At 44.2% G+C, this 17,269-nt stretch overlaps 1 protein-coding gene across 1 annotated transcript in view; it reads right to left on the bottom strand.

The window, feature by feature from the left end:
- The window catches only part of NHS (NHS actin remodeling regulator), a 267,411-nt gene that overhangs the window by 12,048 nt on the left and 238,094 nt on the right, over window positions 1-17,269 (bottom strand). The window contains exons 3-6 of the mRNA XM_085323162.1: window positions 15,095-15,247; window positions 11,960-12,093; window positions 3,133-3,195; window positions 781-973 (exon numbers count right to left, since the gene is read on the bottom strand). Coding sequence (XP_085179288.1) covers window positions 781-973; window positions 3,133-3,195; window positions 11,960-12,093; window positions 15,095-15,247 — 543 coding nt within the window. The remainder of the gene's footprint in view (window positions 1-780; window positions 974-3,132; window positions 3,196-11,959; window positions 12,094-15,094; window positions 15,248-17,269) is intronic.

Below are 17,269 nucleotides of genomic sequence, written 5' to 3'. Positions count from 1 at the left end.
TGGGAGCCAGCCCACTTTATGCTCTTACATTAACGAAAATTTGGTGCAAAATACTCTCGAGGAAAGCTCGGATAAACTTTATGTTTACCATAGCCCTCTGGAAAGASAGAAAGAGAAAAAGAGAAAAACAGCCTGATTTTTGATTCAGGAAATAAGTTATCTACCACATTTAATAAGCTATATCCCTCGTGCTTTTATCAACAATTTCTTCTTCAAACAAGTCTCATAAAATGTATCCAAACRTTATATAAATGAAAGGAAGTGCCTTTACTATACCTTCAGCACAGCTGCATGTAAAGAGATCTCAGAGCGATGGTTTGCATGCTACACAGTCATGACTTGCATGTTTAAAGCACTGCAAATAGTAGCCTACATTCTCTAGTTTCTCTTCTCCTGCTACACATGATAATCATATGATTAATTCCTGTGGCTTTCTGCGTTATTTCAGTCAGCTACATTCAAAAAGTTATTTGACGTCTTTGGAAATACAGGCTTTATGTTAGATGCACAGCAAAAGTATGTTTTTTATGCAGGGAACCAGTGTTACATTACACTGCATAACAYGATTCAACGGCTATGGGCCAAATTAACCCTACATAGAGCTGCAGCGACTTCAGTGGACATGCATGAGGGATGCGTTTAGCCCACTGTCTTCCGTAGCCTCAAGCCTTTGCCCACAGACTGTAAAATCCGGTGACTTGAAATAAATTAAACAAAGTAAATACTTGACCTCCCTTGAACCATGCAATAAATACAAAAATAAATAGAAGAGATTTGTACCAGTGACATTGATGGGGATAATGCAAGAAGAAATCACTTGGGCATCTTGTTTCATTTTCTCCTCTGGAGTTGGCAGAGGTAGTGCTTTACTCCAATTGGTTTGTTTATCCAGTGTAGAAGGGATATTATGTATTGGATTTTTCGGCCTCTGCCCTAACATGACATCTGTATCTTCGTCCTCGGGTGGATGTGACTGCAAATGAATACATTCAAAATCAGTGTCTACCATTCAGGCATACAAGGCTACTTTTGACACAAAGCAGACATACAGATCAGAAATCAGTTACAGGGCTGCGATGAAGAGCTGTTCTAGATAAGTCAAGCAGTACGAGCTATTCTCCCATGGATACGTAACAGACAGTTAGTAAGAAAGAAATGCCTCGACATACTGGAAACAATTCAGTGCATTCACAGTGACGTTTACAGGACATCTTTTCATGTCTGTGCATTTGGTTCAAGCATGTTACTACTGCATTACTATCAGCATTAGACGTGTGAGTCCTCCTTGGCATCCACAACCTTTTGAGCACATAAGTCTGCTGACTACTAGTGAAAATTGGCCCCACATAAACATTCATTTGAGGATAAGCACTGGAAGGCCAAACGCTTTAAAAAGATTCAGAAAATCCTTTGCATTTCATTTTATCAAACTAAGGGTATGACCAGAAAAAAGGTACAGAAAAACCACAGCTATAAAGTTGGAAGCAGCAAGTGTTGGCAGAGTTGGCATCAGAGGGCTATTGGCCAAAGAGAAGATAAGCCGCCACCAGAAGAAATGCAAAGCACGATTTAGAAACCAGGCAAATATTTAGAATTTGCTACCCAAAGCATTGGACACGGCCAATAGAGAACCTGGGAAGTAAACTGTGYAGAAGAAACACAGGTGTTTTGTCTTGTTTTAGAAGCAATATTAAATCCCCAAGCAAGAAAGCTGTCCTGCAAAGCTCTTACAGTTTCATCTAGTAAGACAGAAATCAGTTGGGCACTTTTTCGTGTGGTATCTCGCTGTCGACTCCCGTTTTGAAGGCTCTTTATAGAAAAACGCTTCTGCTCTGTTTGGAAGGGACGGAGGGGCAACACTTACCTTTCTCTGCCTGTTTTTCCTCCCTTTCTCAGTTACTACGTTCGTCTACGAACGTGGCAATTCCTCGGCTGGGGTGCGAGCCTGCCTGCCTCTCTCTGTTAAAAATAAAGTGCAACGCCTTTCGGGCTGCTCTTCCTCACGGTCCCGGGCTGCCGGTTACGCTTCATCTGCCCGTTTTCATTTCGGGAGCGAGGGGGGCTAGGGCCAAACCCCGCTCGGCCCCGCGCGGCGGACRGCGCTTCTGCCGATCCTCCTGGCAGGGCGCGCGCAAACCCGGCGGCAAGGCACCCTCTCGGGCTCGCCGGAAAGCGCAGCTGCAAACCAGCTCGCCGGCCTCAGCGCAGCGGCTGCTGTTTAAGCTCGGGGAGGACGCTCGCTTACCTGGTCAGCGTCACCTTCGGGAGCCCCCCAAACCCAAGAGGACAGACGCTGCCTCCCCTCCTAACCGCGAGCCCTCTTCCCCCTGCCTCCCAACGGAGGATTTTAGTCAAACATCGCGGCCTTCCTTCTCTCTCTGCAGCTTTTGTGCCCAGCCCCTGGAGACGTGAATGGCTCGTATAAACTTCGAGCACAAAAGACTTTGTTTCCTAGGTAACTCCCCCCTCCTCCAAAAAAAGTTTGATGCGTGCACACACACAAAAAAAAACCCAACAAAACCTTGCGCGCACACACACGCACAAGGAGAGCAGGCGTTTGCTGCCGACTTCCCCCGGAACTGCGATGGGCGGCCGGACAAAGCGGCCGCGGCGACGGCGACCTGCCTGCCGGCTCTGCCCGCCGCAGCTCCTCTCCAGCCGACCACGGGCGTTAGCAACTCGCCAGGGAATAAAGCCAGGCTTTTGCACCAGCATCTGCTGAACCATTTCTTACAGTTTAGGAAAAAAACACACAACCAACAACAACAACAAAAAACAGAAAGCCAGAAAAAAAGCAATTTTTTTCTGGCAAAAATGTTGCAAGAAAAGGAAATGCAATTGCTAACGCTACAGAGTCTGCCCTGGTTCAGGCCTTTACAAAGAGGCAATAGGAGGAGGTGGTCTYGTGGCCATGAACTCCTGAAACTGATCCAAGATGAAGAATGAAAGAAGGAGGGAAAAAAAAAAGAGTCGTCATTGTGCCTTATTGACACAAGAGAACAGAAAAGGTGTCTTTTTAACATGGCACAGGAAAGTTAGCAAGTGAAAAGCAAGCGAGAGGAAGGGTTAGGATCTGGAAGGGAGAAGAGTGAGACAGGGCTATTAATTGAGGGATGCTTGTTTTTCCAGTACCTTTCTACTCCATGGGGTCATGTGGCAACACTCAATTGGGGAGGGCGAGCGGGTGCTGTTAAACTATAAATGTGAAATGTAAAACAGAAAAATAAAATAAAATTAAAAACATACACAAAACGTTGCTGGTCAAAGCACATCATTTTCATCTAAACAAACTAGCATCAGAGGCAAAACAAGCTGAGATTTYCACCTGTATTCCCAACTGATCATTGTGTTCCCCAGAACAGACTTCTCCTCCACAAATGCAGCCCCACCTCATGCAACTGTGCCTACGGAGATGTCTGGACCCACGTGAAGTCTGTGCTGATCTTGCTTACTCAGATTAGACAGAACTGCTGTGAAATTGGTTCGACCTCCTTGTATGGATATGCTTAAGTGGTCCTAAAAATGTCTTGCGCTGATTTGGGGGAACCTGAACTGCATGTGGACYGAGGCCAAATCAGTACAAGGCCCTTATCTAATTGCATTATCAAAGATCTGTTTTATAATGTAAGGAAATCTGTTGYCTGATCCATTTAAGCAATGGATGTAAATAAGGCTAGTCCTGAGGATGTCTTAAGTCTCACTGACTCCCTGGAGCTGTGAAGTCCTTTTTTGTTAGAACTCTATTTTGTAGGTTGTCCTGCCTTCAAAACCTAATGGGCAAAGAACGACTTCTTTTGAAACTAAATATAAAAGATAAAGAAAACATGACTGTTGATAGCACCGAAATGCGGTAGCAAGTGTTCCTGGCAAGGTGCTGGGAGGGCATCTGTGTCTCCCCTAGCTAGTTAGCAGACCTGCCAAATGATCCTTTGGTCATTTTCCTGCTAATCATCATCGACACCACTCTGATGAATACACCACAGATCTCAGTTTGAATGACTTTGCATTATATGGTCACCTTCTCTCTCTCTCTCTCTCAAAAAAAAAAAAAAAACCCACAAAAAAAAACAAAAGGCAAGCTGTGCTAAGACTCCGAAGACCTAATTCTTAGTCTCTTCCCGCTGTATTTTGAGACACACACAATACTTCCAGCTTTTCTCTGGTTCCATGTACAGGATGAAAACCAAGTGAAGTCTCCAAATGAGCTGTCCATAAGCCTTTCAGGAGAGTAGAGGGAGAAAACAAAAAGGGATTGCTCCCCCAAAACACTTCTAGCAGGCCAGACAGGTTACTGCAGAACCAATTCTAAGCTGGGACAATGTCCTCATCGTGGGACAAACACTTCCATTAGTGCAACAACAGGTGTAGAGATAATAAATACATCAACAGTTTAAGCCTACTCTTCAGATCCACAAGGATGACTTCACCTTTCATCTTCTGGTCCAGTTTTCAGTAACCTGCTCTGAGCAGATATACCACAGTTAAAAGCATGAGTTTTTGAACTGAAATTCAGCTTCCTCTGGAAGATGTCAGAGCATCTCTGCAAAGAGTTGATCCTGGTAGAGACAGATGGTGCTAAGGTGACAGAGTTCAGGATACAAAAAATCTTCTACATCTTTCAAGCATTACACAGAGGACCACGGTGGTACTGGTCAGTGCACAAGGAGGTGAGAAGGGACCTCCCGCTCCAAGCTCTGAGCACAGGTAGACGCATGAGACACCCACAGGCAAACCTGCCCTGGACAAACTGTGGCGAACTCAGCTTTGGCCGCAAGGAGACTAGCAGAGCTACAGCTGATACAAAAGCTGAATGTTTGTACTGTTGGTGCAGGGTTATTGTATCTGCCCCAGAGCACCACTCTGCCTTTCTTACTCTTCTGAGAAGGCATACATGGACCCAAAGAGATGAATTGATGTGCCAAACTCTCACGTCTCTATATAAGCACAGTAAGACAAACTTCTGGGATKGGAGTCGCACCTGTTTCTCAATATAAACAGCAATAAAAACTAGGAAAATCAAGRGCTGATGAGTGTCCTTTCTTTGCTCTACCACAGGGACAGAGAATGGTAGAGAAGTATTAAGAAGAGGTTGGACAAAAATGGAGGCAGGTCCCAAATGTAGGTTATAAGTAAAATTTCCCCTYGTCCTGCCATAGCAGCACTCCTGAAAATGCCTGTGCCATCACTATGGCACCAAGGGGTCCCTGAGGTCTCCTACTGCCTCTTCCTACATGGTGCCCAACACAGTGGCAGCTGAGTCCCTTTTGATTATAGCAGTAACACTACTGCTTCAACATCATTGAAACAGCTCCTAGCTGGGAAAGGGAGAGATCTGCTTTTCTTTAAATGTTCTCATTTAACTCAGAAGACCAGAATATCTCTAAATGTCTTGAGTAAACACATAATTAAGCAAGAAATTATTATTATATACCCAAGGCTGTTCTGGTCTGATGGGCAAATCTGCAGTTAGACAAATTTCAAAGTGAATTTCTTTTATGTGCCTGTACTTGGCAAACAGTAACGGTGATAATCAATCTGTTAAATACAAAACCAGAATACTTTAAAGAGGCATTTTCTTAATGGGCTAGAACTGCTTTGAAACCAAACTGGTGTATAATTGCTTGAATAGGGATTTATTCTGCAGTCACTGACAAATGAGAGCATCTTTATTTGTCTAAGCTATCCCATCAGCTTCAGTTGCAGAGGTGTCATTGGAAATGCTCTTGAATCTTTGCTTTGCAGTAAAGATCTCAGTTGCATATGCACATGATCTGATTTCTCTGTGCTCTGAATCTCTTCAGTGGTAAAGCCTTTCGTTTCTGTGCACTGCAACAAAAAAGTCAGATGTCTAAGTCTGAGCTACTCAGTTAGGCTCCCTCTACACAGAAACAGCAAGAGACATTGCCGCTGAGCAATTCAGCTCCCCTTCCTTCYGCAGCTAGCTTGGGGTGAGATGAATCACTTCTGAATACTCTCCCCAGTGGTTTCAAGAGGAGCCTGGGGTTACTTGCAGATACTGAAGTCAGGACACATGAATCACCCTTTAGCTAATGAAAGTCTTAAACCTCATCAGTGCAGCAACAAAAAAACAATTTTGCAGGCACAAACTTGCCAGCCTGGCAATTTATAGGCCAACCACATTTATTGTCCCAGAGCTGAGATCAGAGGAAATGAATGGGCCAGTAACACCCCAAAGCTCTGAGATGCTGCTGTTCGGGATCTTACGAGTTATAAAGGAAGGCTTGTGCAAGAAGCATCCTTCCAGTTAGATCATGTACCTAGCCTGCCTTATTTATACTGAAAGTGTTACAGGAAATACTGTGAGCATAGAACATACTGAACACAGTATAAAGGTGAAGAGAAAAATATAAAACCAAGAATTAAGTAATAATTTTTCTTCAGGTAATTAAAGAGGTTTTCAGAAACCCAGAGCGCTTTTAAGAGCTCTAAGCACTTATCTTCACAGAAGATAATGCTTCATATAAGCATTTATCTTCAACATGTTCATCTGATTCAGACCTGGCGGAGTTGATTCCTTCCCCGTCCTCCTCAGCATTAGCTTAAAACCTGGGCTGACCATGCATGCAGCACGTTATCTCACAGGAAATCTTGGTGGCAGGCCCTGCAGCACCAGGTTAAGCTGGAGGAGCCAACAAAGCCTTGATGAAAAGAGGCGCTGGCTAATAACGCATCYCTCTTCTTTAGAGGGTTTGTGTGGGTTTCTTTCACTCACCTAAAAAGTTACCTCTAAGAGAAGGACATGTGGGATCAATATTATTTATGACTCCAGGCTCCCGCAGCAGTGGGCGGAGAGAATCTCTTTCCTAGGATGACCTTAGGAGTAAAGTGGGTGTTATTCACCCTGAGCACAGCATTAGCATATAGMTTAAGCATCAGTAAGCTTCACAAATAGCCTATTTCTAGCAGTGAAGAGAACACCTGCSGGAGGCTTTCACCCAGACTGAACGCAGAAATAGTAGGTCCTCCTTAGCAGTACAACCCAACTTTACATTTGGAAACAGTCATCTGTATATTGGAAAGGTAATACGCAGAATAAATGCGAACTAGTGCTGGATCCCAGGATCGCCCCAGTCTAATCCTGACTCCTTCTGGGGCCTGGGGTGAGATCTCCCTGTCTCAGTTTTTCTACGTGTAAAATGGAGAGCCTGCTACTTTATTAACTTGCAGGAGTCAGGAAAAAGGCATTGATTGAAATGTGAGGAAAATTAAAGGTCTGCTAAAAGAGAAAGAAATACTAGCACAAGGTGAGCAGCTTTCCAGTGTTTTCAGGGCACACTTGACTATAGTTAGGCATTAACATTCATGCCCGTACAGCATCTTTCTTATGCAGTCAACTAACACTGGAAGTGAAAACACCAGGAACGCTTCTGACTCTGCTATTTCTGCTGCAAAACCCATTCCTGCTTGCCTGCCTACTCTCAACATTTATATTTCCATATGCTTCACTCTCTTCAAGTTTGTGTTTTATGTGCTTGTGGGTGTTTTATTTTGGAGCATCACAAATGTGATCTGTTAAAAGTCCTGACAATCCTTTAATGATTAATGTGCTGCTCCAACGTTTTGATGAGGTGAAGATAAAAATAGGRCTTGTTTTCTGACAGAAGTCAGACCATGACATTCTAGCAGCTGAAGCCACAAAATAAAAATCCTATAATATAAGATAGTAGGAATTACACTTATTGCGCACATGGTACTATGCAAGTTCTTTCTGATAAAACTAYATCAGATAGCTTTTATTTTTAAAGAACAACAGGCAGGATTTGCACACAGGAAATGCATAGCCCAAATAATACCTGGCCCTTAACTCCGTCCTTCTTTGCTGAGGTCGGGTATGGCTTCAACACCAAATTGTGGGAAAGTTAGTATGTGCAAATGCCTTTCCCTTTGCTGGGCAAAGCACTCAAAGACAGACCACAGGGAATATTTCTGAAACAGCAGGGAGATGGGACAACTAACCTGATGGGTTCTTTCCTTTTCACGTTTCCTCTAGTTAGGCCTCAGGGAGAGGCAAAACCTGCCTGGAAAATGGAAGCCTCCTGCTTCTTCGCCCTTAAATCCCAGCCTGAATTGTAGTTATAAAGAAACCAATACTGAACTTTGTGCAATTGTTAATGGGAGTTTCCAAGCATTATAAGTGCCTTGCTTCGTCTCCCAGATTTTACTACAACAGCCCTGCCAGGAGCTTTGGGAGAAAGTGTGTTCTCATGACATCTCATTTCTGAAGATGAGCATTAGGCTTTTGGAGTTTCACTGGATGGACCTGGGAAAACCAGGGAAAGGAGAAATGTGAAGAATACGAAACAGAAGTCTGAACTGCAGTTAGAATGACACAGCATCTTCATACTCAATGACTGGCCTCAGCAGTATTACAAGCAAGGTTGTCATGGGAACATATGTAAGGAATATTTCTCTTATTTTCACAAGTCTGCACCTTCCTCAGATTATGCTTTGTTTTCTTCATTGGCAAAAGTGGCTGAATGAATGATGCTTATAAATCTGTTCAGTTGTATATGTCTTCTGCGTGCAGAGAGACTAAGTGGGCTGAAGCTTTTCAGCTTAGAAAATGAATGAGTGGGATGGCTAAGAAAGTAAAATCATGCCTGCAAAAATAGGTATGGGGAAAGTGAATGAGGAAACATTATTCACAATTTCTCACAGCCTAAGAACTAGAAAGCATCCAATGAAATTATAAGGCATCAGGTTTAAAACAAAAAATACATTTTCATTCAGATTGCTGAAGTCACTGGCACAGGATGCTGTTGAGGCTAAAGGTCTAAATTTGCTGGAAAAAGGGAGTAGAAGAATTAAGGATATATTGGTTTCTCTGTGGCTATGTATCTGATTTCTGGCTCAGAAGCTCTGTAATCAACTACTGAACTAAAGTGGAAGGATAAATCATGGGAAGGTTCACTCCGTAATGCCCCTGTTTCCTGAAGGATCCTTTGCTGGCCTCTGGGCTAAATGGAAGTTTCATCAGACAAAGCAGAGGAGTTCCTATAACAAGTGTAGACTGTGAAGCTAGCTCCAAACGTTTCTTGTCTGGGATACAAAAGATCCCATGACATGCAGTAGTTTGCAGTAGCAGTTCTCTGCTTCTTCTCCATGACAAAGTGATCTTGTGATAGAACAGTCCAAAATGGTCATCTTGAACCACTTACGCTGCTATTACTCATTTTGGATTATGATTTCATTTAGTCTTTCCTGGAAATTGTAGTGCTTTGGCATCTTCCTCTCTGTACAAAGTCATGCTTAAAAGTGAATCTTATCTGTTATGGTGGAATTTCTCTTACTATAAAAAGGCAGGATCTTTGGAAAGGCTCCTGAGAGCCACCTAACTGTAGCAAAAAAAATCCAGCCTGGAAGCCTGTGCTGGGCCAGACACAAGTGACCTGGTTTTCAGTAGCTCTCAGTTCTCACAGTTCTCACAGAGGTAGTTTGAAGTTTTCTCAAAATCAAGCCACTTCTTTCAATGCCTTAATGCATGTTCGAATTTGGGTGGCCAGTTTAGAAAACACAAATGCCAGAACTTTTAAAAATTTCCTAGCTGGGAAAGTTGATTACTTTCCCAATTGTAAGACATACCAAAAGTGACTTTCATTGTTGGTCAGTATTTCTTTTGCCAGCACCTTTCCAATGCATCAGGAAAAGGGGAATACAGAAGAGACTGCTCTTCCACGAATATAAATTCTTGTGGGCTTTAACATCTTCAGTTCATTGACAAATAGACAATGCAATCAACTGGCATCAGATATCAAACAACCCCTGAAGGTTATGTACCTCTTCAGATGTCAAAAATCCTATGCTGAAAAGGGCAAGCTAGCTGCTATCAGCAGCTTCAACTTTCTCTTGTAATAATATCATTAACTCATAAAGACTGGCACAATATCAACCAGGTATTAATGGCTGCCACATCCTTCAAAAATCTCTGATTAACCCTTCACCAGACAGAGCATTCATGTGCAGTTTCATGCATGAATTCATGCAGTTTCATCTTGCCTTATTTTCCCTTTAGACATTAGCCCCATGAAAAAGGGGTTCTCGAAAAAAGCAGGTCAAGGCACTTTGGAGTACTCTAACCTTGAAGTAGTTGTAATTCCTGAAGAAGAACATCGTCAGATGGCTTGAAATCAGTAGAACTGCAACCTCCAAGTAACTCTCATTTGCTCCTCTTTAGGGGAACACTGAACCTGGTCAGCTTCCAAAGAAAGTGGGCACAAAGCTTAATATTTTCTCTCTTGAAAAGAAAAAGGTGGACTTGCTGGTAAAGCAGACAAGTCTGTATCCAGCATGACTTAATTTTGCCAACTGATAAAGGACTCAGAGGGTTGCTCACTATTATTATTTTGCGTTGCAGATGGAAGTCATGTTGAAAATGCATTGGTTKTTTTCCAAACACAGCAAAGAGTCAGGCCTTTCACCACTAAGTACGCAATTTCAAAAGACATGCCTAGCTCCCACCTGACACTAACAGAGAGCACTGTATGTTCCATATATTGTCCAAACTATCACTTGTCACCTGTTCTGGTGCATAACCTAGGGTCATCTCTCCCTTACCTCTCAATGACCTTACAACAGCACTATCTTCGATAATGTGTTATAAAAGAAAGGAAGCCTGTTTCTCCTTTTTGTCTTCCTACTCTTTTCTATGCTGTCTCTTAATCCCAGAACACTTTTTTTTCAATTGGTTCACAAAGCCTAAAAATCCAATCAGTTTAAGGCGCACAAGTGATACTTTCTGTGAAATTATCCAGGTAAGTGGCCAGAAAAACAGAACAGTCAAACTAATCCAAACCTTATCAAGAACTTCATGTTTTCTAAGGAGAAGCCAAACTCCTTATATGGACTAGCTGAAGGTTTAGTCTCTGGACAGATGCTTTATACTGTGACTCCTTTACTATTACAGCATTTCTATATCATTAATATAATGGATTAGGATGGATGTATTTGAATTTTTAAGCTAAATGGGTGACTATTCAGTAGCTACACATTGGTAAATCACCCATGGCTGTAGTAATTATGTAGATTTGAACCTGCACATGGAAGGATAGATCTATCCTTATGCTGAGGGCTGCCATAAGCATCTTAACTCAAAGTCTTACTTAAGTCAAATTCAGGTCTGACCTGTGGAGTTTAAATGAGATTTAAGGAGCGCAATGGATCTTAGCACAGGGGAGAATTTAGCTACAGAGAAGCTTTTATAATTCAAACACCCAGATCCATACAGGACCAAAGTCCTACTGAAACCAGTGGGAATCAGGGACACAATTAGAGTTAAATTTTGGATCTGAGTGTATTTCCTTTACTAGCGGTAAATATCACTCTGTCAACACTAACTYGATTCAAATTGGTGCAGCAGTGGCAAGTCAGCACAGACATGCAGGATCAGGTCTTCAGTTGGAGTTTCCACTTGGCTGGTGTAAAGATATTGGTGAGAAATGTAGAATCTGAAGAAGTTGCATGGAAGTGGACACTACAGAATCAGACCATTACCCCTATGTGGAAACAGTGGATCCTCATGGCTGGAAAAATGCTGCAGAGTCCATCTGCAGCCAGAAGAGCCTCAAGCCATTAGTCAAAGCCCTTGAATTCTTGGCCCTTAGCAATGATAATTCCAGGGTTGAAATTACAGCATTCCTTCCTGGATGTACTGCCTGAAGCAGGAGTGAAGAATGCAAAGGACTATGATTGGCGTACAAATGACTGAGTGTGACTGTCTGCTGGCCACACATGAAAAATGAGAGCCTTCTTAGTGGAAACCCACCCTGGAGCTTGCTGCTGGAAACTGTCACCTGAGTAACTTTACTAATCAGTCAGTCTTGTACATCAACTGCGTTGAACCTGCAAGCATTCGCTGGGGTACTGTGAACCACTGTCAGACAGGTTCCATAATTAACAATGTGTTCATATGTGAGAGCTGTAGTGCACAGGAAAGACTTACTGGTAGCAGGTGCCGGTCCTTTACCGCTTGCCTCTTTTGACTGCAGATTGCAGGGAAGGGAGGAAAGGGGGGGGCCACCACAGAGATGGAGCCTTGGACTTTTTGCTCTCTGTTATCACCTCGATTACGATGCTCTGTTTTGGAGAAGAAGAAATAAGCCATGAGTCTTTCAGAGTACTGAAAACATGTACATGTCTTTACTAGCAATGAAATTGGGATGTGAATAGGACACAGAATCCAGTGATGAAGTTCCTCTTCTTCACTGACATTACTTATTATCGTTGTTGTAGTTGAAGGGGGTAAGCATAGCCTGGGCTCCCAGGCCCCTGGAAATGCATTGTTTATAGAATACACTGCTACACTGCAGTGCRCATATTGAAGCTGAATTCTCCCCAAATGGGACTTTACCCTTCATTTCTAGTGTCTAACTTCTAAGTGCTTAGGACCCGAGATCTGATTTCCAAYGGAAACATGTAGTTCATGTTGCCTTGGAATTTGGAGATGTACATTAAGATCTGCACTTAATAACAATAAACAGTATAAAATATACCCCTCTGAGGGGAGAGAAGGAAATACAGTTCCAGGTAGGATTTCCTTGCTCGGCTGCCCAGCCACACCAGGTCCTTCATGCTAGCTTGACATCTTGAAGGTTGCTGCTGTGGCAGCTCCTTGTCCAGAACTACTTCTGGTTAAACAGATAAACAGATAATGAAATTCTGGTAGAATAAATAGATAAGACACAATAAACATGTATAYGGCAAATTTCAGAACATAATTTCTCTCCAAAATATGTAATCATTTAGAAAATAAAAAAAGCAACACATGACAGACTGCCTGCTGAATCTGCCTTGGTGCCAGTAAATATGGAGGAGGGGAAGTTGCCAAAACTGCGATTTGTTACTTCAAAATGATTAGGCATTTACTGTCAGCGGCCTTCCCRAGTCAGTGTCAGGATTTCTTCTGCCCACAAGATGGCAGACGCAGATCAGTCTGCTGCGGGGACAATTGCAAAGCCGAYCTGCTAGGAACAGAAAAGCCAAATTCTGTTCTAATTTTAACACCGCCATTCCTCTTTATGGCTCTTTGCAGGGCTATGAAGACATACTGCACCTAGAGTGTGTTTCTGAGTTAAAATCTGCAGACAGGTTCAAATGTGGCAATTAATTGGAACGTTTTATCCAGCTAACAGATGCTGCACAGATCCAAGCAATCGATTATTATTATAACCTAGTAATAGTAATAAATGAGCAAGAAAATGATAGCTGTTGATGCAAAACACCTCCAACGTAGGAGGCTGCTGCTGAACATTTTAAAGGTGACCAGCATGGATTTTAGCCTTCTTTATTACAGAGAAGAAAGAAAGGATTGTTTCCTTGCTTTCACTTACTTCCTTTAAAAAAATGTCTCCCCGTTAGGTTGCCAGTGAAAGCTAACATTTCCCCATCTTCAGCCTTCCCTGTAGCATGCTGTTCRAGGATCATCCAGACATTTTCATCTACTAAATTCTCTCTATGGCAGGGATCCAGGAGACCTTGTTTGCTCTCACTCCCTCCTTGTATCATGTTGTAATTTTTGAGGCCACAGGTCCCAAGTTTGTTACACAGTAGTAGGAGGTGTTCCCTAATCTGGCGAGAGGATAGCTGCTAAATCAAGCTATCTGGGGTATCACATCTGGCTTTCAGCTGCCACCCTTGAAGGATGCAAGTCTCCTCCAGGACCTGTATGATGCTTGTAAACCCCATGCAGACATCTCAGTTTCTGTGGAGCCTCTCTAATGCCACTGGGCTCCTTCCAGTTTTAACCCTTGGGAAGTAAAGTCCTATCTGTCCTGGAACTGAGGCATCATTTAATATCTGTTTAGCACAGGGAGACAAGATGTCCCTGTCAAAACAWGCAGTGCCTCGATCCTCTTGGGGTAGGTGTGTGAATTCACTCACATATACTATTCAGACATATCCAACAAGGTTTCCAGAAGAGCTCTGGAAAGCCAGAGTTAACTCAGTATTTCTACAGATTTTTATTTAGTTTGTTCATAGAATCATARAATCAGTAAGGTTGGAAGGGACCTCTGGAGATCATCTACTCCAACCTCCCTGCTCAGCAGGGTCACCTAGAGCATGTTAGGCAGGGTTGCATCCAGGCGGGCCTTGAAGATCTCCAGAGAAGGAGACTCCACAACCTCTCTGGGCAGCCTGTGCCAGTGCTCCGTCACTCCCACAGTGAAGAAATTCCCCATCACATTCAGGYGGAACTTTCTGTGGTTCAACTTCTGCCCATTGCCTCTTGTCCTCTCACATGGGACAACTGAGAAGAGTTTGTCCCCATCCCCTTGACACCCTCCCTTCAGGTACTTGTACACATTGATCAGATCCCCCCTCAGTCTTCTCTTCCCCAGGCTGAAGAGGCCCAGCTCTCGCAGCCCTTCCTCATAGGGCAGGTGCTCCAGCCCTCTGATCATCTTTGTAGCCCTCCGCTGGACTCTCTCCAGTAGCTCCATGTCTCTCTTGTAGTGGRGAGCCCAGAACTGGACGCAGAACTCAAGATGAGGCCTCACCAGGACTGAGTAGAGGGGCAGGATCACCTCCTTTTACCTGCTGGCAACACTCTTCCTAATGCACCCCAGGATATCACCAGCCTTCTTGGCCACAAGGGCACATTGCTGGCTCATGGTCAACTTGTCATCCATCAGCTCTCCCAGGTCCTTCTCTGCAGAGCTGCTCTCCAGAAGGTCAGCCCCCAGCTTGTACTGGTGCCTGGGGTTATCTTTCCCTAGGTGTAGGACTCTGCCCTTGCCCTCGCTGAACCTCAGGAGGTTCCTCTCCGCCCAACTCTCCAGCCTGTCCAGGACTCTCTGAATGGCAGCACAACAGTAGAATATAAAATGGAGAAGTAAAAAGTCCTTTTTGGTTCTACTCTAGCAATCGTAAATGAGCTAAAGAGGGCACGAGCCTTTTGTACTACCAGAATTTCTTCTTTCCTCAACTCCATTTGCTAGACTGAGTGCCTAAGTGCCTGCGGAGATCAGCGCCCACCGCCCTACCCGTGTGCCTYAGCACCCCTCCGTTGCTGTCAGGGGAGCGCAGCGAGGCCTCACGTTAGCATGGCGGCCGAGCCCGAGCGTGCGCAAGCACCCACCTCTGCGCAAGGCTCGCAGGTTCTGCTTGGCGTGGTGGTGTAGCTCCTCCACACACGGCGGCCTCGTGGAGGGGAGGAAAATATTTCTTTGCTGATGCCAAGGTGCTCGGTAGTAGACACTCAGTTTGCTCTCTGCATCCAGGTTGGAGACAGCTGTAGAGTGAAAGCAAAACCCAAGATAAGACTTTGAGCCTTTGTTTTTTTTTTCAAAAGATAGCTATGGCAAAAGATCTCACTTGGAGCAGAAGTAACAAGAACGAGCACTGAGGATGTTACCTCTCCTGCCACCACATAGTGGTAACCATCATGCTCCTGGCATGTCTGTCCTACAGAGCACTGCAGAGCATTCAGAGAATGCCGTTTTGCCTGATCACAAATGTGAAATGTCTGTAAGGAAGGAAGGAAGTGCAATGATATTATATCAACATTAAAATGATCGGACTAAAGGATAGTAATTTTATAAATRATTAAATGGAAACACAAAGAAGCTAAGCCATGTTCGCACAGTAACATCTTGAGCCATGACAGAGAGAGGAATGGAGCCCCCAGTAGCCCAGGCTCACTACCAGTTACACAGTCTCACCACCAATCCACTATCTCACTACATTATGCCATTATGCTGTACTTCACTAATTTATGGCATGGTTTGCTAGCTCATTGCCTTGCAGTGCATAAAGACAGAGATTAACCAGCCATCCTGCTGAGCGACTTCAACTGTAGGCTATCAAAAGGGGCTCTCTTAGGAGTCAGGGATTTTTGAGGGYGGAAACACTTCAGCTCCTCTGTAGAGAATCTTGAGAGACTTCCTGGGAAAGTTACATGGACTAARCCCATGCAAGGAAGGAGAAAATTCCTAAGGAACTACAGGGACTCAGGGGAGACGAGTCTAATTTCAGTGTATTCAATAACTAATTTTACAAGGGAGAAAATACATAACTCCACAATCAGGAAGTCCAGCACCCTAGCACGGCAGCAGGGAGCAGACTTGTCCTGCTGGGCYCGCGGCCCAGAAGAAGCAGTGATGTACTCTGTGCGTTCCCAGCTCTAGCACTGGGCTTGTTCCTCYGACTGGAGGCTTCAGCATCAAGGGTCTCTGAGTATCTATCTCCTTTCTGGCCACTCATGTCTCTTGTAAAGCCAAGGAGTTGCTCTATTTTTTTACAGGCCAGCACAAAATGATTCAGGCAGACTCTCGCCGACAGAAGGAAGGACAGGGGTAACTTGTAGGAGTCTCTCAGCCCAGCTGAGGAGCCAAAAAGCCAACGTATTTTGGGTCATTTTTTTCCCCACAGGAAACACGTTCCTCTGCCTTCCACCCACTTTCCTCCAGCAGCACAGTGCCCCYGTTCTCCTTCCTCTCTCCTATCTCTGGAAGGAGACCCAGGAGGAGCTGCAAAAAGTGGAGCATGAGTGACCTCAATCTCAGCACTGCCCTGTGTAACCCCCGTTCAAGAAGGATCCAAACAGCAGTTCGTAGCTCTGCRTTACTGACTCTGCCTGTGCGCAGCCCCCTTCGCGAGCCTGTGTCTTGTCCACTTAGAGGATGAGCATTTTTGCAGCAGGGACCTCCTCTTATATTGTTTTTCGAGCCTTTGGCAAACGCAGTGCTTGGCCCCTTGCCTGGCASAGCCCTAGGCACTGCCATGATACAACGAGAAGATAAGTGCCACTGTCATAAGACAACGCTGAGCAGGAGGTGAAGTTGGAGAACCGAGAGGYTGGCAGCAGGATGGCCAAAGCAGTATATTCTCTCCAGCTATGGAATTAGTATATTTTGGGGCTCTTACGCACTCCCCAGATTTTGGCACTCTCTGCCATGCAGGGGCAGTTGCCCATTTTTGAGGGGGAGTCAAGGCAATGTGTCAGAGAGCTGTTCTCTGGTGGAGCCGTTCTGCTCTTTCTGGTTTTGTTGGTTTCTTTAATGCAAAACAACATTCACTCAGACTGAAGTCATACTGGTAGAAAGGCACTGGCTATGCTGCAAAGGAACTGGAAAAGTACAGCAGCAGCAGAAGAAAGAGGGAGCAGACACAAGGGGAGAAACCTAGGAACTGTGCTGCCATGTGCAGGATGCTGACAGACTTCGTAGGCTTCTTTGATGATCATCCCSCCTGCTAAGCAGGTTACCAAACATTGTGAGTGTTGGAAAATGAAAGTAGTGGTATAATATGGTGA

Source organism: Rhea americana, unplaced genomic scaffold, assembly GCF_003343005.1.
Source record: "Rhea americana isolate MKP2758 unplaced genomic scaffold, rheAme1 scaffold_82, whole genome shotgun sequence".
NCBI lineage: Eukaryota > Metazoa > Chordata > Aves > Rheiformes > Rheidae > Rhea > Rhea americana.
Note: the sequence above shows the minus strand (reverse complement) of the source record. Positions and strands in the feature narration are given on the sequence as shown.